The sequence below is a fragment of the Chiloscyllium punctatum genome, chromosome 6 (assembly GCF_047496795.1).
Source record: "Chiloscyllium punctatum isolate Juve2018m chromosome 6, sChiPun1.3, whole genome shotgun sequence".
Classification (NCBI taxonomy): Eukaryota; Metazoa; Chordata; class Chondrichthyes; order Orectolobiformes; family Hemiscylliidae; genus Chiloscyllium; species Chiloscyllium punctatum.
In genome coordinates this window covers 20,642,263-20,660,678 of record NC_092744.1, presented here as the reverse complement: position 1 = coordinate 20,660,678, position 18,416 = coordinate 20,642,263, and the positions used below count along the sequence as shown (strand labels likewise).

Sequence of the window (18,416 nt, the reverse complement as noted above, 5' to 3'; positions counted from 1 at the left end):
TATCTTATTGTTGATGAGAACCCCACCATTAGAGGTCAGCTAGCAATCAAAGGAAAACAGCACTGCTTCTTTCAGGATTAATGGAAACCTAATAAGTTAGTTCTACAGATTGGACACTCGAAAGTTAGGTAAAAGTAGTTAGCATTAGGATGCACTAGGACTTGAACTAAAAGTGACGAGAAATGCTACAAGATATATAGACATTATAGAGTGGAAGGTCCGATATCTATATTTCTGCCGAACTTCTTTTCCTGACTTCCATTTTAGAAGCAACTGAAGAGTTGGCTGCATTGGAAAAGTTGAAACGTCGGAATATTGGTCACGTTTCTATTACTCCAAGAGCAGTTGGTAAGTGAAACATTATCATTGCAAGACTGATTTTAATAATATAGCTAAAATACCTTCTTGAAGTGAGTCAATTTTTAACTGCAACACTGTTTTCTCAAGTGAATTTCTTGCAGGGAAGAAAACTATGTCCATTAATTTTAAAAAGAATTTGAATGTGGTTGTCAGGAGCAAGAATTCATGCTGAGCTTATTTCTTGAATCACTGTAATTCTGGTGGGGTTTTTTTTTGTGTAGTAATTTTCTTATTACTGCCTACATCATTTCAAAGGAAAAATTCATTGATAAGAGATCAGGCTAACAAAAGGATGGCATTCCCGAATCATCATTTGGATTTTATAACAATCTGACAACTTCATGCTCACTTTTATTATTACCAACTTATATTCTAGCATGATTTAGGCTTTGTTAGACTGATGTCAACTTCACCAACTGCCATGGTGGAATTTAACTTCCTGTTCCCTCATTGTCAGTCACGACCCTATCATGACCATATTAAAATTCACTAGTTTTAAAATTGGAGTGGAACAAAATAGTTTATTCAAAATTTCTTAAAATGTTGTGGATTAAGCAGACATAAATGATTGAAAAAAGAGTAAACACGAACTGTTTCTACCTGCCTCCCAAGATGAAATGTTGTACTTGAAATAGAGCAAATGCTTTTCTGGGGATGACCAACTTTAACTAAATACAAATTGAATAAAATTTTCAGGAGGAAAACTAACGCAAGAGGAAGTTAGAAGAAGACAACAACAGAACTTCAGTAAGGCAGAAATAATACAGGTAAAAATAGTTTACCTATTTTTGCATAAAGTTAAAAATCACACAACACCAGGTTATAGTCCAACGGGTTTACTTTTGTAAACTACAATTTCACCAAATTTGCATAGAGGTGTCTGAATCGGGCAAATTAATGACATTAAGCTTATATTTATTGTAATTGTTGCAGGCGGTACAGTTTCACAGGAATGCAATAATGATTATCGGCCCTCCATTAACTCAGTCATGTGACAATGAGATGGGACAGCAGAGAACTGCTTCAGAAAATGTTTACTTTGCGTTAATAAACTATTAGAACATCGACAACTGAAAGATGGGTGTGGTTCAACTTGCTCCTCCGAGTGATATAATGGCACAAACCATCCGATTCTTAAGCAGATTCAAAATTTGGCAATGATTATAGATTTCTTAGAATAGTATTGTAGACCCAACCATCTTTAGCAGCTTAATCAAATTTCCTTCCAGCATAATGTCAGAAGTGTGGATGTTCCTATTTAATGGCAGAGTACTTGGAAAACGGTGACAGGAATTGGTTAGAGTCCGCATGGATTTACAAATCTTTTGGAAACTTTTTGAGGATGTAATAAATGGAGTTAATAAAGGGAGCCAGTAAATATGGATTACTTAGATTTTCAGAAGGTGTTTGAAAAGGTCCCATGTATGCAACCAGCTTTTAAAACTAAAGCACATGGGATTGGGGGCCCTGTATTGACATGGATCGATAACTGATCGACAGAGACAAACAAAGAACAGGAATAAACCAGTCTTTTTCCAAGTGACCTGCAATGACCAATGGGGTTCTGCAGGGACCAGTGCTAAGATCCCAGTTGTTCACAATATATATTAATGATTTACATAAGGGAACTAATACAATATCTCCAAGTTGGTAAACAGCGCAAAGTTGGGTGGGAGGGTGAACTGTGAACAGGATGGAGAAATGTTTCAGTCCAATTTGGACAAATTGAGTTAGTGGACAAATACCTGGCTAATGAGCAGTAATGTTAGATTATCCACTTTGGGAGCAAATATAGGAAGGCAGCTTATGACCTGAATGGTGATAGATTGGGAAAGGGAAACGTGCAATGAGCTTGTGTGTCCTTCCTAGTTACTGAAAATAAGCATACAGGTTCAGCAGGTGGTGAAGAAGGCAAATGGTGTTTTGGCCTTCTCAGCAAAATGATTCAAGCATAGAGCAGGGATGTCTTGCTGCAACAGAACGGGTCCTTAGTGAGACTACGTCTGGAGGTTTTGTGAAGTTTTGACCTCCTTAACAGAGGATGTAGATTCTGTTTATAGAGGGAGTGCAGCAAAACTTTCAGTTTTATTACTAAGATGGCAGGACCGACATATGAGGAGACACTGGATCTGCAAGGACTATGTGCATTGGAGTTGAGAAGAATGAGGGGATTTCATGGCAACAAATGAAATTCTAACAGGACCAGACATGGTAAATTCAGGATGGATAATACTGATGATCATAGTGTTCGGAACCAGGGATTATAATGATTTACAACTGAGATAAGGAAATATTTCTGGAATTCTGTCACAGATTGTGCTTGAGGCCAAAACACTGAATGTTTTCAAGAATGTGTTCGATATAATCCTTGGGGCAAGAGGGAGCAAAGTGTAATGGGGAGAAGTGGGAACATGGTATTGAGTTGGATAATTAGCCATGATTGTACTGTATGGTTCAGAGGGCTGAAAGATCTACTCCTGCTCCAATTTTCTTTGTGCAATCTGTCTTGACTAAACATAAAAACAAGGTTGTGAAAGGAAGAAGCAGGCTTTTTTTTTCTGAATTAGCAGCAATTTTCCTTTGGGATTTACTTCAGGATTAAAATGTCATTTTGCAGCTGTACAGGATGTTGGTGAGGCCTTTTTTGGACTAGTGTGTGCAGTTCTGATTGCCCGACTGTTCGAAGGATATTATTCAATTTGATGGAGTACAGAAAAGATTTGCTGGGACTGGACGGTTTGAATTATAAAGAGATGCTAGACAAGCTGGAACCTTTCTCACTGGAGTGGATGAGATCAAAGAATGACCTTACAGAAATTTCTAAAATCATTAAGTATATCGATAAGGTGAACAGCAAAGGTCTTTCCCTACAGTAGGGGAGCTCAAAACTGAGGTCATAGGTTTAAGGTGAGAGGAGAAAGATGTAAAAGAGTCCTGAGGGCAAGTTCTTCACAGAGGTGGGTCATATGTGGAATGAACTGTCAAAGGAAGTGGTAGATACAGGTACAGTTACAATATTCAAAAGACATTTGGACAGCTTCACAAATAGGAAAAGTTTAGAGGGATATGGGCCAAACACAGGCAAAAGGAACTATTTCAGTTTAGGAAACTTGGTTGGCGTGGACTAGTCAAACTAAAGGGTCTGTTTCCGTGCTGTGTGACCTCTATGACTTCGTCTTGGCAAGGCAAGAACCATAAGAGGTTGGTACCCATTGCTGCTTTGCAACATCTGCCTGAGCTGAATGATACAAGATCACGTTATTTCTGGTTTTGACAGAAGTTGCCTCAAGTGTGTTGTTGGACAGTGGAAAACCCCTAATGCATAAATTGGCAATCTCTTAAGATTTAGTTCTATACAGTTCTATGTTTTACCCTTTGAAGTATAATGTATATCCTGTTGAAAGTTACGACCATTTCTCCTTTTATTTGGGATAAAAGCAACTTGATCACAATTCCAGTTGAGTTGGTGAATGTTTAGGTAAAGATTTACTATTTTCCAGTAAAAATCATGCATCAGTGAAACAATTTGTCACTGACACAAAAAATATAGTTATTTTATTACTCAAATGGATACTGAAACTGCTGTGGAAAATTTCACAGCAAATTTGGAGAATAAAATTCAATTGAAGTTAATTTGCCTGTCCCAGTTTGGCTTAACTGTAAATTTAAGTCCTCTCTTCAGTATAAATTTTATATTTTGAATCAGGCTTCTTTGTGAGATCACAGCTACTTCAGCTTTTTTGAAGGAAAGTGACTAACATGAACTAATATGCATAATTTAACACTGAGCCCAAGTGACATAATTTCAGACTACTTGTCTAATGTTAAATATTGAACGAGGAGAAATTTTGTGTGAAGATCAAAGCTACTTTATTTGCTCCCAGCTACAAACTGTATTTCTCAACCATCAACTATAGGAGCAGATTTAGGATATTTGGCCAATCAACATACAAGGAGCAGGAGAATTGACGTTTTAGGCATGAGCCCATCTTCAGGAATGAGGAGAGTGTGCCAAGCAGGCTAAGATAAAAGGTAGGGAGGAGGGACTTGGGGGAGGGGCGTTGGAAATGCGATAGGTGGAAGGAGGTTAAGGTGAAGGTGATAGGCCGGAGTGGGGGTGGGGGCGGAGAGGTCAGGAAGAAGATTGCAGGTTAGGAAGGTGGTGCTGTGTTCGAGGGTTGGACTGAGACGAGGTGGGGGAGGGGAAATGAGGAAACTGGAGAAACCTGAGTTCATCCCTTGTGGTTGGAGGGTTCCCAGGCGGAAGATGAGGCGCTCTTCCTCCAGCCGTCATGTTGCTATGGTCTAGCGGTGGAGTCCAAGGACCTGCATGTCCTTGGTGGAGTGGGAGGGGGAGTTGAAGTGTTGAGCCACGGGGTGGTTGGGTTGGTTGGTCCGTGTGTCCCAGAGGTGTTCTCTGAAACATTCTGCAAGCAGGCGGCCTGTCTCCCCAATATAGAGGAGGCCATATCGGGTGCAGTGGATGGAGTAAATGATGTGTGTGGAGGTGCAGGTGAATTTGTGGCGGATATGGAAGGATTCCTTGGGGCCTTGGAGGGAAGGAAGGGGGGGGGGGGGGGATGTGGGCGCAAGTTTCGCATTTCTTGCGGTTGCAGGGGAAGGTGTCGGGAGTGTAGGTTGGTTTGGTGAGGGCGTGGACCTGACGAGGGAGGTCTTTTCGGAACGCTGATAGGGGAGGGAAGGGAAACATATCCCTGGTGGTGGGGTCCATTTGGAGGTGGCGGAAATGATGACGGATGATACAATGTATATGGAGGTTGGTGGGGTGGTGGTAGGTGAGGACTAGTAGGGTTCTGTCCTGGTGGCGATTGGAGGGGCGGGGCTCAAGGGTGGAGGAGCGGGAAGTGGAGGAGATGCGGTGGAGAGCACCATCGATCACGTCTGGGGGAAAATTGCAGTCTTTGAAGAAGGAGGCCATCTGGGTTGTTCAGTATTGGAACTGGTCCTCCTGGGAGCAGATGCGGCGCAGACGAAGGAATTGAGACTGTGGGATGGCGTTTTTACAGGGGCAGGGTGGGAGGAGGTGTAGTCTAGGTAGCTGTGGGAGTCGGTCTGTTTATAGTAAATGTCTGTGTTGATTCGGTTGCCCGAGATAGAAATGGAGAGGTCTAAGAAGGGGAGGGAGGGGTCTGAGAGGGTCCAGGTAAATTTGAGGTCAGGGTGGAAGGTGTTGGTAAAGTGGACGAACTGTTCAACCTCCTCGTGGGAGCACGAGGCAGCGCCGATACAGTCATCGATGTAGCGGAGGAAAAGGTGGGGGATGGTGTCAGTGTAGCTGCGGAAGGTGGACTGTTCCACATATCCTACGAAGAGGCAGGCATAGCTGGGACCCATGCGGGTGCCCATGGCTACTCCTTTGGTTTGGAGGAAGTGGGAGGATTGGAAAGAAGTTGTTCAGAGTGAGGACCAGTTCAGTCAGTCGAAGGGTACTGGTTGGTACGGCGGGATACCTTGGTAGGATACATCTCTGCATACCTCGACATGGTCCTGTCCCCCTTAGTCCAAGAACTCCCCACCTATGTTCGGGACACCACCCACACCCTCCACCTCCTCCATGATTTTCGCTTCCCCAGTCCCCAACGCCTTATCTTCACCATGGACATCTAGCCCCTGTACACCTCCATCCCCCATCACGAAGCACCCAAAGACCTCCGCTTCTTCCTTTCCCGCCGTACCAACCAGTACCCTTCCACTGACACCCTCCTTCGACTGACTGATCTGGTCCTCACTCTGAACCACTTCTTTCCAATCCTCCCACTTCCTCCAAACCAAAGGAGTAGCCATGGCCCCAGCTCTGCCTGCCTCTTCATAAGATATGTGGAACAGTCCATCTTCTGCAGCTACACTGGCACCACCCCCCACCTTTTCCTCCGCTACATCGATGACTGTATCGCGCTGCCTCGTGCTCACACGAGGAGGTTGAACAGTTCATCCATAGAACATAGAACAATACAGCACAGAACAGGCCCTTTGGCCCATGATGTTGTGCTGAACATTTGTCCTAGCTTAAGCACCTATCCATGTACCTATCCAATTGCCGCTTAAAGGTCACCAATGATTCGGACTCTGCCACTCCCACAGGCAGTGCATTCCATGCCCCCACCACTCTCTGGGTAAAGAACCTACCCCTGACATCCCCCCCCCCCTCCCCATACCTTCCACCCTTCACCTTAAATTTATGTCCCCTTTACCAACACCTTCCAACCCGACCTCAAATTTACCTGGACCGTCTCAGACTCCTCCCTCCCCTTCCTAGACCTCTCCATTTTTATCTTGGACGACCAAATCAATATGGACATTTACTATAAATCAACCGACTCCCACAGCTACCTCCTCCCACCCTGCCCCCTGTAAAATCACCATCCCATATTCCCAATTCCTTCGTCTCTGCCGCATCTGCTCCCCAGGAAGACCAGTTCCAATACCGAACAACCCAGATGGCCTCCTTCTTCAAAGACCGCAATTCGCTCCCTTCCCCCCCCCCCCCCCACCCAGACGTGAGCGATGATGCTCTCCACCGTATCTCCTCCACTTCCTGCTCTTCTGCCATTGAACCCTGCCCCTCCAATCGCCACCAGGACAGAACCCCACTGGTCCTCATCTACCACCCCACCAACCTCCAGATACATCGTATCATCCGTCGTCATTTCCGCCATCTCCAAACGGACCCCACCACTAGGGATATATTTCCCCTCTCCTCCCCTATCAGCGTTCCGAAAAGACAACTCCCTCTGTGACTCCCTCGTCAGGTCCACACCTCCCACCAACCCAACCTCCACTCCCGGCACCTTCCCCTGTAACCGCAAGAAATGCAAAACCTGCGCCCACACCTCCACCTCCCCCCCCCCCCCCCCCCCCACCCCCCCCCTCTTCCCTCCAAGGCCCCAAGGAATCCTTCCATAAATGCCACAAATTCACCTGCACCTCACCTCCACACACATCATTTACTGCATCCGCTGCACCCGATATGGCCTCCTCTATATTGGGGAGACAGGCCACCTACTTGTGGAATGTTTCAGAGAACAACTCTGGGACACACGGACCAACCAACCCAACCACCCCGTGGCTCAACCCTTCAACTCCCCCTCCCACTCCACCAAGGACATGCAGGTCCTTAGACTCCTCCATCTCCAGACCATAGCAACACTATGGCTGGAGGAAGAGCGCCTCATCTTCCGCCTAGGAACCCTCCAACCACAAGGGATAAACTCAGATTTCTCCAGTTTCCTCATTTCCCCTCTCCCCACCTTGTCTCCGTCCCAACCCTCGAACTCAGCACCACCTTCCTAACCTGCAATCTTCTTCCTGACCTCTCCGCCCCACCCCCACTCTGGCCAATCACCCTCACCTTAACCTCCTTCCACCTATCACATTTCCAATGCCCCTCCCCCAAGTCACTCCTCCCTACCTTTTATCTTAGCCCGCTTGGCACACTTTCCTCATTCCTGAAGAAGGGCTTATGCCCGAAATGTCGATTCACCTGCTCCTTGGATGCTGCCTGACCTGCTACACTTTTCCAGCAACACGTTTTCAGCTCTGATCTCCAGCATCTGCAGTCCTCACTTTCTCCTATTTGGCCAATCAAGTCCACTTGCCATTCGATCGATTTCTCAATTCCATTTTCCTGCCAACTTCTCCTGACCCTTTATCCCCCTCTTTAATCAAGAATCTATCTATCTCTTCCTTCAATGACTTGCCCCTTCACAGGCTTCTGAGCAATGAGTTCCACAGATTAACCACCCTATGGCTTAAGAAATTCCTCCTTCTTTTCATTTCTCAAGAATCGCCCCTTCAATCTGAAGCGATGCCCTCTGATCCTAGTCTCTCCTACAAGTGGAACCATCTTCTCCATGTCCACTCTATTCAGGCCTCTCCGTATTCTATACATTTCAATGAGATGCCCCTTCATCCTCCTTAAGTCCCATCAAGTCCTCAACCACACCTCCTATGTTGAGCCCCTTCTCCCAGGATAATTCTTGTGAACTATCTCCAAGGCCAACACGCCTGTCCTTAGGTAGGGAGACCAAAACTCCTCATAGTATTTCAAATGCAATTTGTCCAGAGCCTTTTATAAGCTCAGCAATGCATCCATGCTGTTGTATTCTAGCCCTCTTGAAATGAATGTGAACATTGCATTTACCTTCCTGATTGCCAACTGAACCTGCTTATTAACCTTCAGAATGCTGAACCAGGACTCATAAGTCCCTTTGTACTTCAAATTTCTGAAGTCTTTCCCCATTTACAAAATAGTCTACATCTTTTCTTTCTATCAAAGTGTATAATCTGTTCCATCTGCCACTTCTTTGCCCATTCTCCTGGCCGGTTCAAGTCCTTCTGCAGCCTCCCCACTTCCTCAGCATTACCTTTCCTAACTTTGTGTCATCTGCAAATTTAGCAGCAATGCTTAGTCTCTTTGTCCACATCATTAATATATAACATAAATATTTGTGGTCCCAACACTGACCCCTGCAGAACTCCACTAGTCATGAGCTGCCAGCCTGAAAAATACCCCTTTATCCCTGTTCTCTGCTTTCTGCCAGTCAGCTAATCCTCTCTGTGCCCGTACCTTGTCGCTAAGACCACGTGTCCTTATTTAGCAACCTCCTGTGTGGCACCTTGTCAAACACCTTCGGGAAACCCAAATAGATAATGCTCATGGGCTCTGCTTTGTCTAACTTACTCATTACCTCCTCAAATAATTCTACAGATTTGTCAGGCATGACGTCCCCTTGACAAAGCCTTGTTGACTCAGTCCTATTTTACCTTCCACTTCAAAGTTTTCTGTAATCTCATCTATAGTAACAAACTCTTAAAATCTTGCAAATGACCAAGATCAGGCAAACCAACCCATAATTTCCCAAATTCTGCTTCTCTTCCTTCTTAATCAGTGGTGTTACATAGCTAGTTTCCAGTCATCTGGGACTCTTCCTGACTCCTGTGATTCTTGAAAGATTACTACCACTGCCTCTACAATCTCCTCTGCTATCTCCTTCAGATCCCTGAGGTACAGTCTGTCTGGTCCAGGTGATTTATCATTCTTTTAGCTTCCCCAGCACTTTCTCCTTAATAAAACAAAGAACTACAGGTGCTGGAGAAACTCCACAGGTCTGAAAGCAGTTAGTGTTTCAAATCCAGTGATTCTTCTTACTGATGGCCTCTGCACACACCTCTTCCTCCTGACTGTCTTGAAGTTGTAGTGTGTTCTACCGAGAAAACTGCCATTTCTTTCTTCCCCATTCCTACTTGTCAAGCCTCATTTTCCAGCGGTCCAATGTCCACTGTTGCCTCTCTTAACCTTTTTTATATATCTAAAAAAGCTCCAAGTATAGACTTCATCCTTTCTCTGGCAACTGCAAGAGGCTGTGACAATGATGGTCCTTTTAAAAAGATTCATTTGTCCTTGGTTTTGTTTAGAGGTTGTAAAGGCAGAGGTACTGAAAATGTCTGGGAAGAAATCTAGTTTCACAATGGCAGGGGTGTGGTCAGTTTTACCAGTTCAGAATTTTTCTAGTTCCTTTTAGTTGTAACCATGAGAAGCTGCTGCACTGGAGAAGGTTCCTGACTGGCTTTCTCTCTGAAGTCTGTTGGAAGGTTGTTTCCTCCTGCCTGTAAGAACCTGTGTTTGAATTTACCTTTTGCCAAGGGTGTGTTTATGGGGTGTTGTTGGAATTGGAACAGCTGCTCAGTTAAGTTGCTATAATCAAGTTGTCAAATATCCAACATTTGCCTTACATTCCTGATGAAGAGCTTATTCTCGAAACGTTGACTCTCCTGCTCCTCGGATGCTGTCTGACTGGCTGTGCTTTTACAGCACCACATTTTTTGACTCTGATCTTCAGCATCTGCAGTCCTCACTTTCTCCTCAGTTTTCAAATAGTCAAGTTATTCTAAATTCTGTTTTCTTTTGTTCATGTTTCAACAGTGGTGTTTAAATAAGTGTGTTTTGCTTACAGGTGAGTGGTTTGACCAACTACATCACACCTGGAATATCCACTTCACATCTGCCTTTCAAATAAGAAAGAGTTAGGGTTTAGTTTGTTTTCTTGGAACATTTTGAGGGGATCTGGCCTGACACATAATGATCAGGGAGAAAGTAGGCCGATCGGGGATAGTGTAGGGAACTTGTGCGTGGAGTCCTCGGGGAAAAGTTTGGGAGAAGATTTGTAGCTCGGGTGCTCGTTGTTGTGGTTCTGTTCACCGAGCTGGGAATTTGTCTTGCAAACGTTTCGTCCCCTGTCTAGGTGACATCCTCAGTGCTTGGGAGCCTCCTGTGAAGCGCTTCTGTGCTGTTTTCTCCGGCATTTATCGTGGCCTGTCTCTGCCGCTTCCGGTTGTCAGTTCCAGCTGTCCGCTGTAGTGGCCGGTATTGACAACCGGAAGCGGCAGAGACAGGCCACTATAAATGCCGGAGGAAACATCACAGAAGCGCTTCACAGGAGGCTCCCAAGCACTGAGGATGTCACCTAGACAGGGGACGAAATGTTTGCAAGACAAATTCCCAGCTCGGCGAACAGAACCACAACAGTCCTAGGGGAAATCCTAAATGGGTTTTTTGCTTCGGTTTTCACCAAGGAAAGGGCCCTTGTTGTGAATGAGAACTTTTGAGGAGCTGGGATACAGGCTTGGCCAGATCAAGATTGATGAAGTTGATGTGATGGAAATTTTGGCAAACATTAAGGTTTGATAAGTCCCCAGGGCCAGACCAGATTTATCCTCGGCTGTTCCGGAAAGCGAGAAAGGAGGTTGCTAAGCCACTGGCGAAGATCTGGGCAGCACGGTGGCACAGTGGTTAGCACTGCTACCTCACAGCGCCAGAGATCCAGGTTCAATTCCCATCTCTGGCAACTGTCTGTGTGGAGTTTGCACATTCTCCCTGTGTCTGCGTGGGTTTCCTCCATAGTCCAAAAGCTGTGCAGGTTAGGTGAATTGGCCATGCTAAATTGCCCGTAATGTTAGGTGAAGGGGTAACTGTAGGGGAATGGGTCTGGGTGGGTTGCTCTTCGGAGAGTCGGTGTGGACTTGTTGGGCCAAATGGCCTGTTTCTATACTAAGTAATCTAAACTAATCTAATCTTTGCGTCCTCACTCTCCACAGGAGTCGTACTGGAGGATTGGAAGGAGGCGTATGTTGTTCCTCTTTTCAAGAAGGGTAATAGGGAAATACCTGGCAATTACAGACCAGTCAGTTTTATGTCTGTGGTCAGCAAAGTTTTGGAAATAATTCTGAGGGATAGGATTTATGACTCTTTGGCAAAGCATAGCGTGATTAAAGGCAGTCAGCATGGCTTTGTGAGGGGCAGGTCATGCCTCACAAATATTATTGAGTTCTTTTGAGGAGGTGACAAAACAGGTTGTCGAAGGTTGAGCAGTGGATGTGGTGTATATGGACTTCAGCAAGGCATTTGATAGGGTGCCCCACGGTAGGTTCATTCATAAAGTCAGGAAGTATGGGATACAGGGAGATTTAACTATCTGGATTCCGATTTGGTTAGCTGACAGAAGGCAGAGAGTGGTTGTAGATGGAAAGTATTCTGCCTGGAGGTCAGTGTTGAGTGGGGTCCCTCAGGGCTCTGTTCTTGGGCCTCTGCTCTTTTGTAGTTTTTATAAATGACTTGGATGAGGAGGTTGAGGGGTGGGTTAGTAAATTTGTAGATGACACAAAGTGCGACATAGACAGGATGCAGAGCTGGGCTGAGAAATGGCAGATGGAGTTCAACCTGGATAAATGCAAAAGATTCATTTTGGAGGTTGAACTCGAATGCTGAATATAGGATTAAATACAGGATTCTTGGCAGTGTGGAGGAACAGATGGACCTTGCAAGTACATAGATCCCTCAAATTTGCCACCCAAGTGTATAGGGTTGTTAAGAAAGCATATGGTGTTTGGGTTTCATTTAACAGGTGGATCAAGATTAAGTGTGGCGAGGTTTTGATACAGCTCTACAAGTCCCTGGTGAGACCACACTTGGAATATTGTGTCCAGTTCTGGTCGCCCTACCATAAGAAAGATAGAGCCTTTGGAGAGGGTACAAAGAAGGTTTACCAGGATGCTGCCTGGACTGGAGGGTTTGCCTTATGCAGAGAGGTTTACTGAGCTCAGACTTTTCTCTCTGGAAAGGAGGAGGAACAGAGCTGACCTGATCGAGTTGTACAAAATTATGGGAGGAATCGAGTCAATAGCCAGAGACTTTTTCGCAGGGCAGGATTGACTGGTGTGAGGGGTCATAGTTTTACGATATTAGGAGAAAGGTACTGAGGGGATGTCAGAGGAAGGTTCTTTACGCGGAGAGTTGTGAACTCATGGAATGTGTTACCAGCAGTGGTGGTGGAAGCAGAGTCATTAGGAACATTTAAGCGACTGCTGGGCATGCACATGGATAGCAGTGAGTTGAGGGCTGCGTAGGTTAAGTTATTTTATTTTACAAAGGGCCTATTCTGTGCTGTACTTTTCTGTTATGTTCTATGTTCTATAATAAGGCTGAACCAGACTGCTCACAACCTTGGTATCCTATGTAATTCTGAGGTGAACTTCCAATGACATGTCTGTGAAGACATATGTTTCTATTTCCATAACTTCTGACAATGAAATTCTCTTCCACGCTTTTATTACCTTCTATGTATTCACATGCACTCCTGTCTCCCTTCTCAGATTATATTCTCCATCAACCTGATGTCATCCAAAACATTCATCCTTGTTCTTGGCAAGATATACTTGCTCCAGGCTAAATAACACCTTCATTTTAAAATTCTCATCCTTTATTTTCAAACCCAACTATGGCTTTACTCTTACCTACCTCTATAATCTTATCTAATCCCAAAGTACCTGTCCAATTTTAATTCTCTTCAGTATCCCTGATTTTAATTGTTCTATCATTGATGGTTGTGTTTTGAACTACCTAATATCTAGTCTTTGGGGAATTCCCTCCACAAACCTCTGTCTTTTTGTTAATCTTTTGTCTTTTTTCTTTAAATGCTATCTCTTTGGCCAAGGTTTTCCCTAATATCACCATATGTGCCTCAGCATAAAACTTTGCATTATAATGCACTTGTGAACCATCTTTGGATGTTTCATTATGTTAAATGATCAATTTAAATACAGATGTTTTTCTTGTGTGCAAGGTTTTACTTCAAAGTAATATTTGTAAGAAACAATTTTGTCATGCCTGCAATTCTGTAATTTTACACAGGTTGTGTTTCCACTGATGCTGTTGAGTTTCTCCAGCTTTTGTTAGTCAGCCAGTGCAAAACTCTTCGTTTTGGTTTTCAATATACCCAGAAAATTGGGAAAATCTGTAATTACTGCAGACTTGCTTGTTAAAGTTAATAGTCACTTGTTTCTTACTGTTTAAACTAGTTATTCCTTAACCATAGCCTGATGTTTTAGTTCCTTCTGCTTATTCAATATTGAAGGAACTGGTACAATGCATGTGATATATCCAGTAAGCTAGATTGCAGAATGAGTTCTCTTAGTTATCTAAATGAAGACAAACATTGATTAATAAGGGTTGAATACTTACAAAAGATATCTAATGGTATCTGAAAACACAGGAAAATTTCGAGCTTAATACCCCCAAACTGTAACCAACTACAATACAATAGTACCAGGGAGTCAACTATCTGTCAAGCTTCTTGTTCATTTCTTTGTCTCATAGATTTTAACTTAATATGATAACACATTAATATTTACTCATTGCAGTTCCCAAGCCTGAAATTCTCTTGTTTTCACCAGGCTGAAATAAGTGGACAACAAAGCCCAAAGAAAGAAACCTGAACCAAATCAATGGATCTTACACTGCACGGTGCCTTCTTGATGCTGGAATGTATGACTAGAATCTCAAAACAAATCAATATTAAGGGCATAACCATTAATGTGACAGGGTAGTGTTTCTTTAACCAACTGACTTTGAAGAGTTCCTTTATCTTCTTGTAAGAGGAACAATAAGAACTTGAATTTGTATCACCCCTTTGTCATTTTATTACCACTGGCTTGAAGAAAAAGTTGTTGAAGCTGTTTCCATTGGTTTTTGCATTGCTGCCTGAAGGAGCAGCACTTCCTTTGTTTTCCATCTAAAGCAATGTATCCTGCTTTGCTCAGTAGTTTGTGTCATCAGTTTAAACCTGCTTGAGGAAAATGTGCTTTTAACCTTGAATCATGTTGTGACCAACATTCTGAAACCTTATTTTTTAATGTGAGTTTTAAAACCAAACCTTTTTTTTCATGTTCCTACTTCCCAGGAAGTTGATTGAGCACTGTATCTTGGCAAATGTACACAAAATATTTTGCTTAGTCTAAGTGAAAAATAATTTCATGACTACAAATTTATGCTTCACACAAACTCACCACTCAAGACTAATCAATAGCAAAATAAACTGATCAGACAAAATGTTGTTGCACTGCAATTTTTTTTTCATTATAAATGGGAATATTATTTCTTTCAGGTTTTTTTTTTGCCCTTTGTTCAACACTTTGAAACTTTCTTGGGCATACCTTTTTGTATGTAGCGTATCTTATAACCTATAAAAGAGTGGTCTGATTAAATGTGAATCATCTTGATATATATCCTATTCATAAATGTACAAAATGTCATTTGACAACATGTTAGCTCATTAACATAGGTTAGTGTTTACATTGCTTTTGATGCTAGGCTTGTGTTTTGATCCATGGAGGTGAGCTGCAAGAAAATATTAATGTGCATAATTTTGAAACAAAAATGTTTTCTATTATAGAAATATTGTTAAATGATACATTTATAAAATTGCTATTTTTAATGTTAAATTTTCAATAAAAATATCTTTTTTACACGTTTACAAAAGAAGACTTAAATAAATGTTTATACTTGGGGTTTTTTTAAGATTTAATTGTATATCAATAATAACTAAAATCTTTCAAACAGAAAAAAAGAAATACCAAGGGTGGGGGGAAAAAATAAAACGGAACTAACTACTTATCTAACCTACAACTAACCAAAGTGTACGATTAAATCATTATTGTACATTATTGAAGAGGAAAAAAAACAACGGATGACACAGAAATTGAGTAGTGATATACATACTCGGAATGTGTTAACATCAAATCATAATAAAACCCGTATTCATACGGGATTCCTCTCCTAGGCGGCCCCGGACCACCCAGGTTCACCCTCTCAATTAAACAAAGGCCCTTGTTAGGATGACCGAGATATCTGTATTTGTGTAATTCAAGAGGGCTGCCATATTTTATGGAGTAATTAGTTTTTTTTTGGTGCACCATATTTGTAAGGAAGTCAGGGGCGTATATTCCATAATTATTCTGTGCCAACTCGAAAGTCCATGAGGGCCCTCAGCCACCCAGTTTACCAAAATGTTTTTCCTTGTACAGAGAGCGAGAATGGAAAATAATCTCTTCCCTGTCATAATTTTAGGTGTTCTTTATCCAATAAATGTGTCTCCTATAGGAGAGCTCTATCGACCCTTTCTTTCTTGAGGTTTGATAATATTTTGATTAGATTACTTAGTGTGGAAACAGGCCCTTCGGCCCAACAAGTCCACACCGACCCACTGAAGCGCAACCCACCCAGACCCATTCCCCTACGTTTACCCCTTCATCTAACATTACGGGCAATTTAGCATGGCCAATTCACCTAACCTGCACATTTTTGGACTATGGAAGGAAACGGGAGCACCTGGAGGAAACCCACGCAGATACTGGAAGAATGTGCAAACTCCACACAGTCAGTTGCCTGAGGTGGGAATTGAACCCCGGTTTCTGGCGCTGTGAGGCAGCAGTGCTAACCACTGTGCAGCCCTTTTGATTGGTGAATTACTCCCCGTGACATTCCAGGTGCACCATTTAATTGACCGGTTACCCATAATCACCGGGCAAGTCCGAGACCCCTCGGGAGAAGAAACCCTATCCAAAGCATAGAACATATAAAATTCACAAAAATAAGTGAAGAATAAATAAGTAAACCCCTCTTCCCACCCCCCGGAGAAAATATTAAACAGTAAGGTAATGAAAGGGGAAAAAAAGGGGAGTAAACTGGGGTGGGGGGAGGCAGAACAACATCAATTAACTCTTACAATTTATCTGAGAGAGTCCAAAAGTTTCTTGGCCTTTTCCGGTGATCCGAAGTCATACACGGACCCTTCATGGCTGAAACGTAGCTGAGTAGTGCGAGGAGTACTGAATGTTTAAGTCCCTTAAACGCTTCGTCAAATGTCTTCCTCTTTTGGACCAAAGCTGGGGAAAAGTCCTGAAATAACATAATCTTGGATCCTTTATAAATCATGGCTTAGGGATCTTTCCTAAGATTTCTGGAAGTTTCCAAGAGCATCTGCCTCTCCTTGTAGCTCTGCAGCCAGAACACGACTGGGCGGGGACGCTGGTTCGAGCCGGGCCCATGCACTGCAACCCGGTAGGCCCATTCCACCCTTACCTGGCCTGATCCAGCCTCCAGATTTAACAGCTGTGGAAGCCACTGCTCGAGGAACACTGTAAGCTGGCCTTCTTCCCGTTCGGGAAGGCCCAGCAAACGAATATTTCTCGAGGTCATCAATGTGATTCTCTAAGGTCCGGACTTGCTGTTCGAGAGTCTGGACCCAATCCACGGCTGATTCTGCTATGGTCTTGGAGGTCGCAGCCTTTAGCTCCGCCTCTCCACCTCAGCGCTCGATTTCCTCGATGTCTCAGCCGTGCTTTTGTAGTGCGGCCAAGAATGAATTCCATTGGCTTTGGGACTCTTCAATGAAGGTGTCGATCTTTGCATCGAGTTTAGAGTTTATTTCTGCGAGGCTTGCCATCGTAGGTAAGTCCCCCAGGGTAGCTGCGAACACCTCTGCTGCAGCTGGGGAGGGTGGGGGATGGGTTCCTGCCCACGGAGGTCTGCGGGCTCCCTTCCCCCTAGTCATTTTTACAGGAGACTAGACTGTTTAAATTTAGTACTGAGCAACTAACTAAATTGAGTAAAAACTATTTTAAATGAATTGGTGAGTGTGGTGGAGGTGGGTGGCCCACTTTGCCCAAGTCTTGGGAGGAGGACTGTAGACTCAGACTTGCTGAGTCGCCGCCATCTTGGATCCCCCAAAATTGCTATTTCTAAAGGCAAATTGAAGTCTTTGACCTTGGCTCACTTTCTTTCCCCAAGATGAAGATATGCATTTTCCAACAATCGTGTTGTTTTATCAGTACCAAATACCAAACTTGAGTCAAGACTCTTGAAAGTTACATTTCAAAAATTGTGAAGCAAGCAAGCTTGTGGAACTAAAATGAAGTGATAACTTCAAACTGCAGCAAAAACATCCTAAAGTCAGATTAAAACAAGTTATAAATGCATTAGGATAATGGGTAAACTGCATTTATTTGAAATCTGAAAGAAATAGAGAATGTTTTTTCTTTGATTTGGACTGAGGTTTTAGTAATGCTATTATGACATCTGCCAGACTCTACTATGAATTGGGTGATTGTAAATACTCGGACACTTGATTAAAACCCTTTTCATTTTTAATTAAACCAATGTAAATGGCATTTGGCTTTGATGTCCATTTGATAGTACAGATTAAAGAATTATTATAACCCACCCTTCCTAAATTAAGTTCCTAATCTTGACACCACTGGTGAGGGTAAGAGAGTTAGAATGTTGCACATCTTAAGGAAGTATGCAGATTTCATTGGAAACCATCCATGAAACAAGTTTCACTGCATAAAATTATATCTTAAAAGTTTCTCAAAAGCTTGGTAAGTTGTACTGTGGAAATTTTATTTTGTACATTCTAATTTTTAAAAAAATGTTCAGCACATTTTATTTATATCTCAATAAATTATACTGAAGGGGAAAAAAAGACTGTTATTTTGAAATAACTGAGCAAATAAGTTATTGAATAAAATACCTCCAGTTCCTCCACTAGAGGTAGGCTGTCATTCATGGCTTATCAAACAATGACAAAGTATGAAAAAATGGGTAGAAAATAATTCTTCCTATTCAACACTATACTCTTAAAAACCATGAGACATTGATATAATAAACTCAATTTCAAATGCTACCCAACTTCACTTTGGCT

The 18,416-nt window shown here is 42.9% G+C and overlaps 1 protein-coding gene across 1 annotated transcript in view; it reads left to right on the top strand.

Annotated features, from left to right (window-relative positions):
* Positions 1–15,120, top strand: part of LOC140478758 (uncharacterized) — a 36,140-nt gene extending 21,020 nt beyond the window's left edge. Inside the window, exons 3-5 of the mRNA XM_072572097.1 lie at positions 268–348; positions 1,057–1,127; positions 14,110–15,120. Coding sequence (XP_072428198.1) covers positions 268–348; positions 1,057–1,127; positions 14,110–14,151 — 194 coding nt within the window. The 3' untranslated portion in view covers positions 14,152–15,120. The remainder of the gene's footprint in view (positions 1–267; positions 349–1,056; positions 1,128–14,109) is intronic.
* Positions 15,121–18,416: the final 3,296 nt, after the last annotated feature.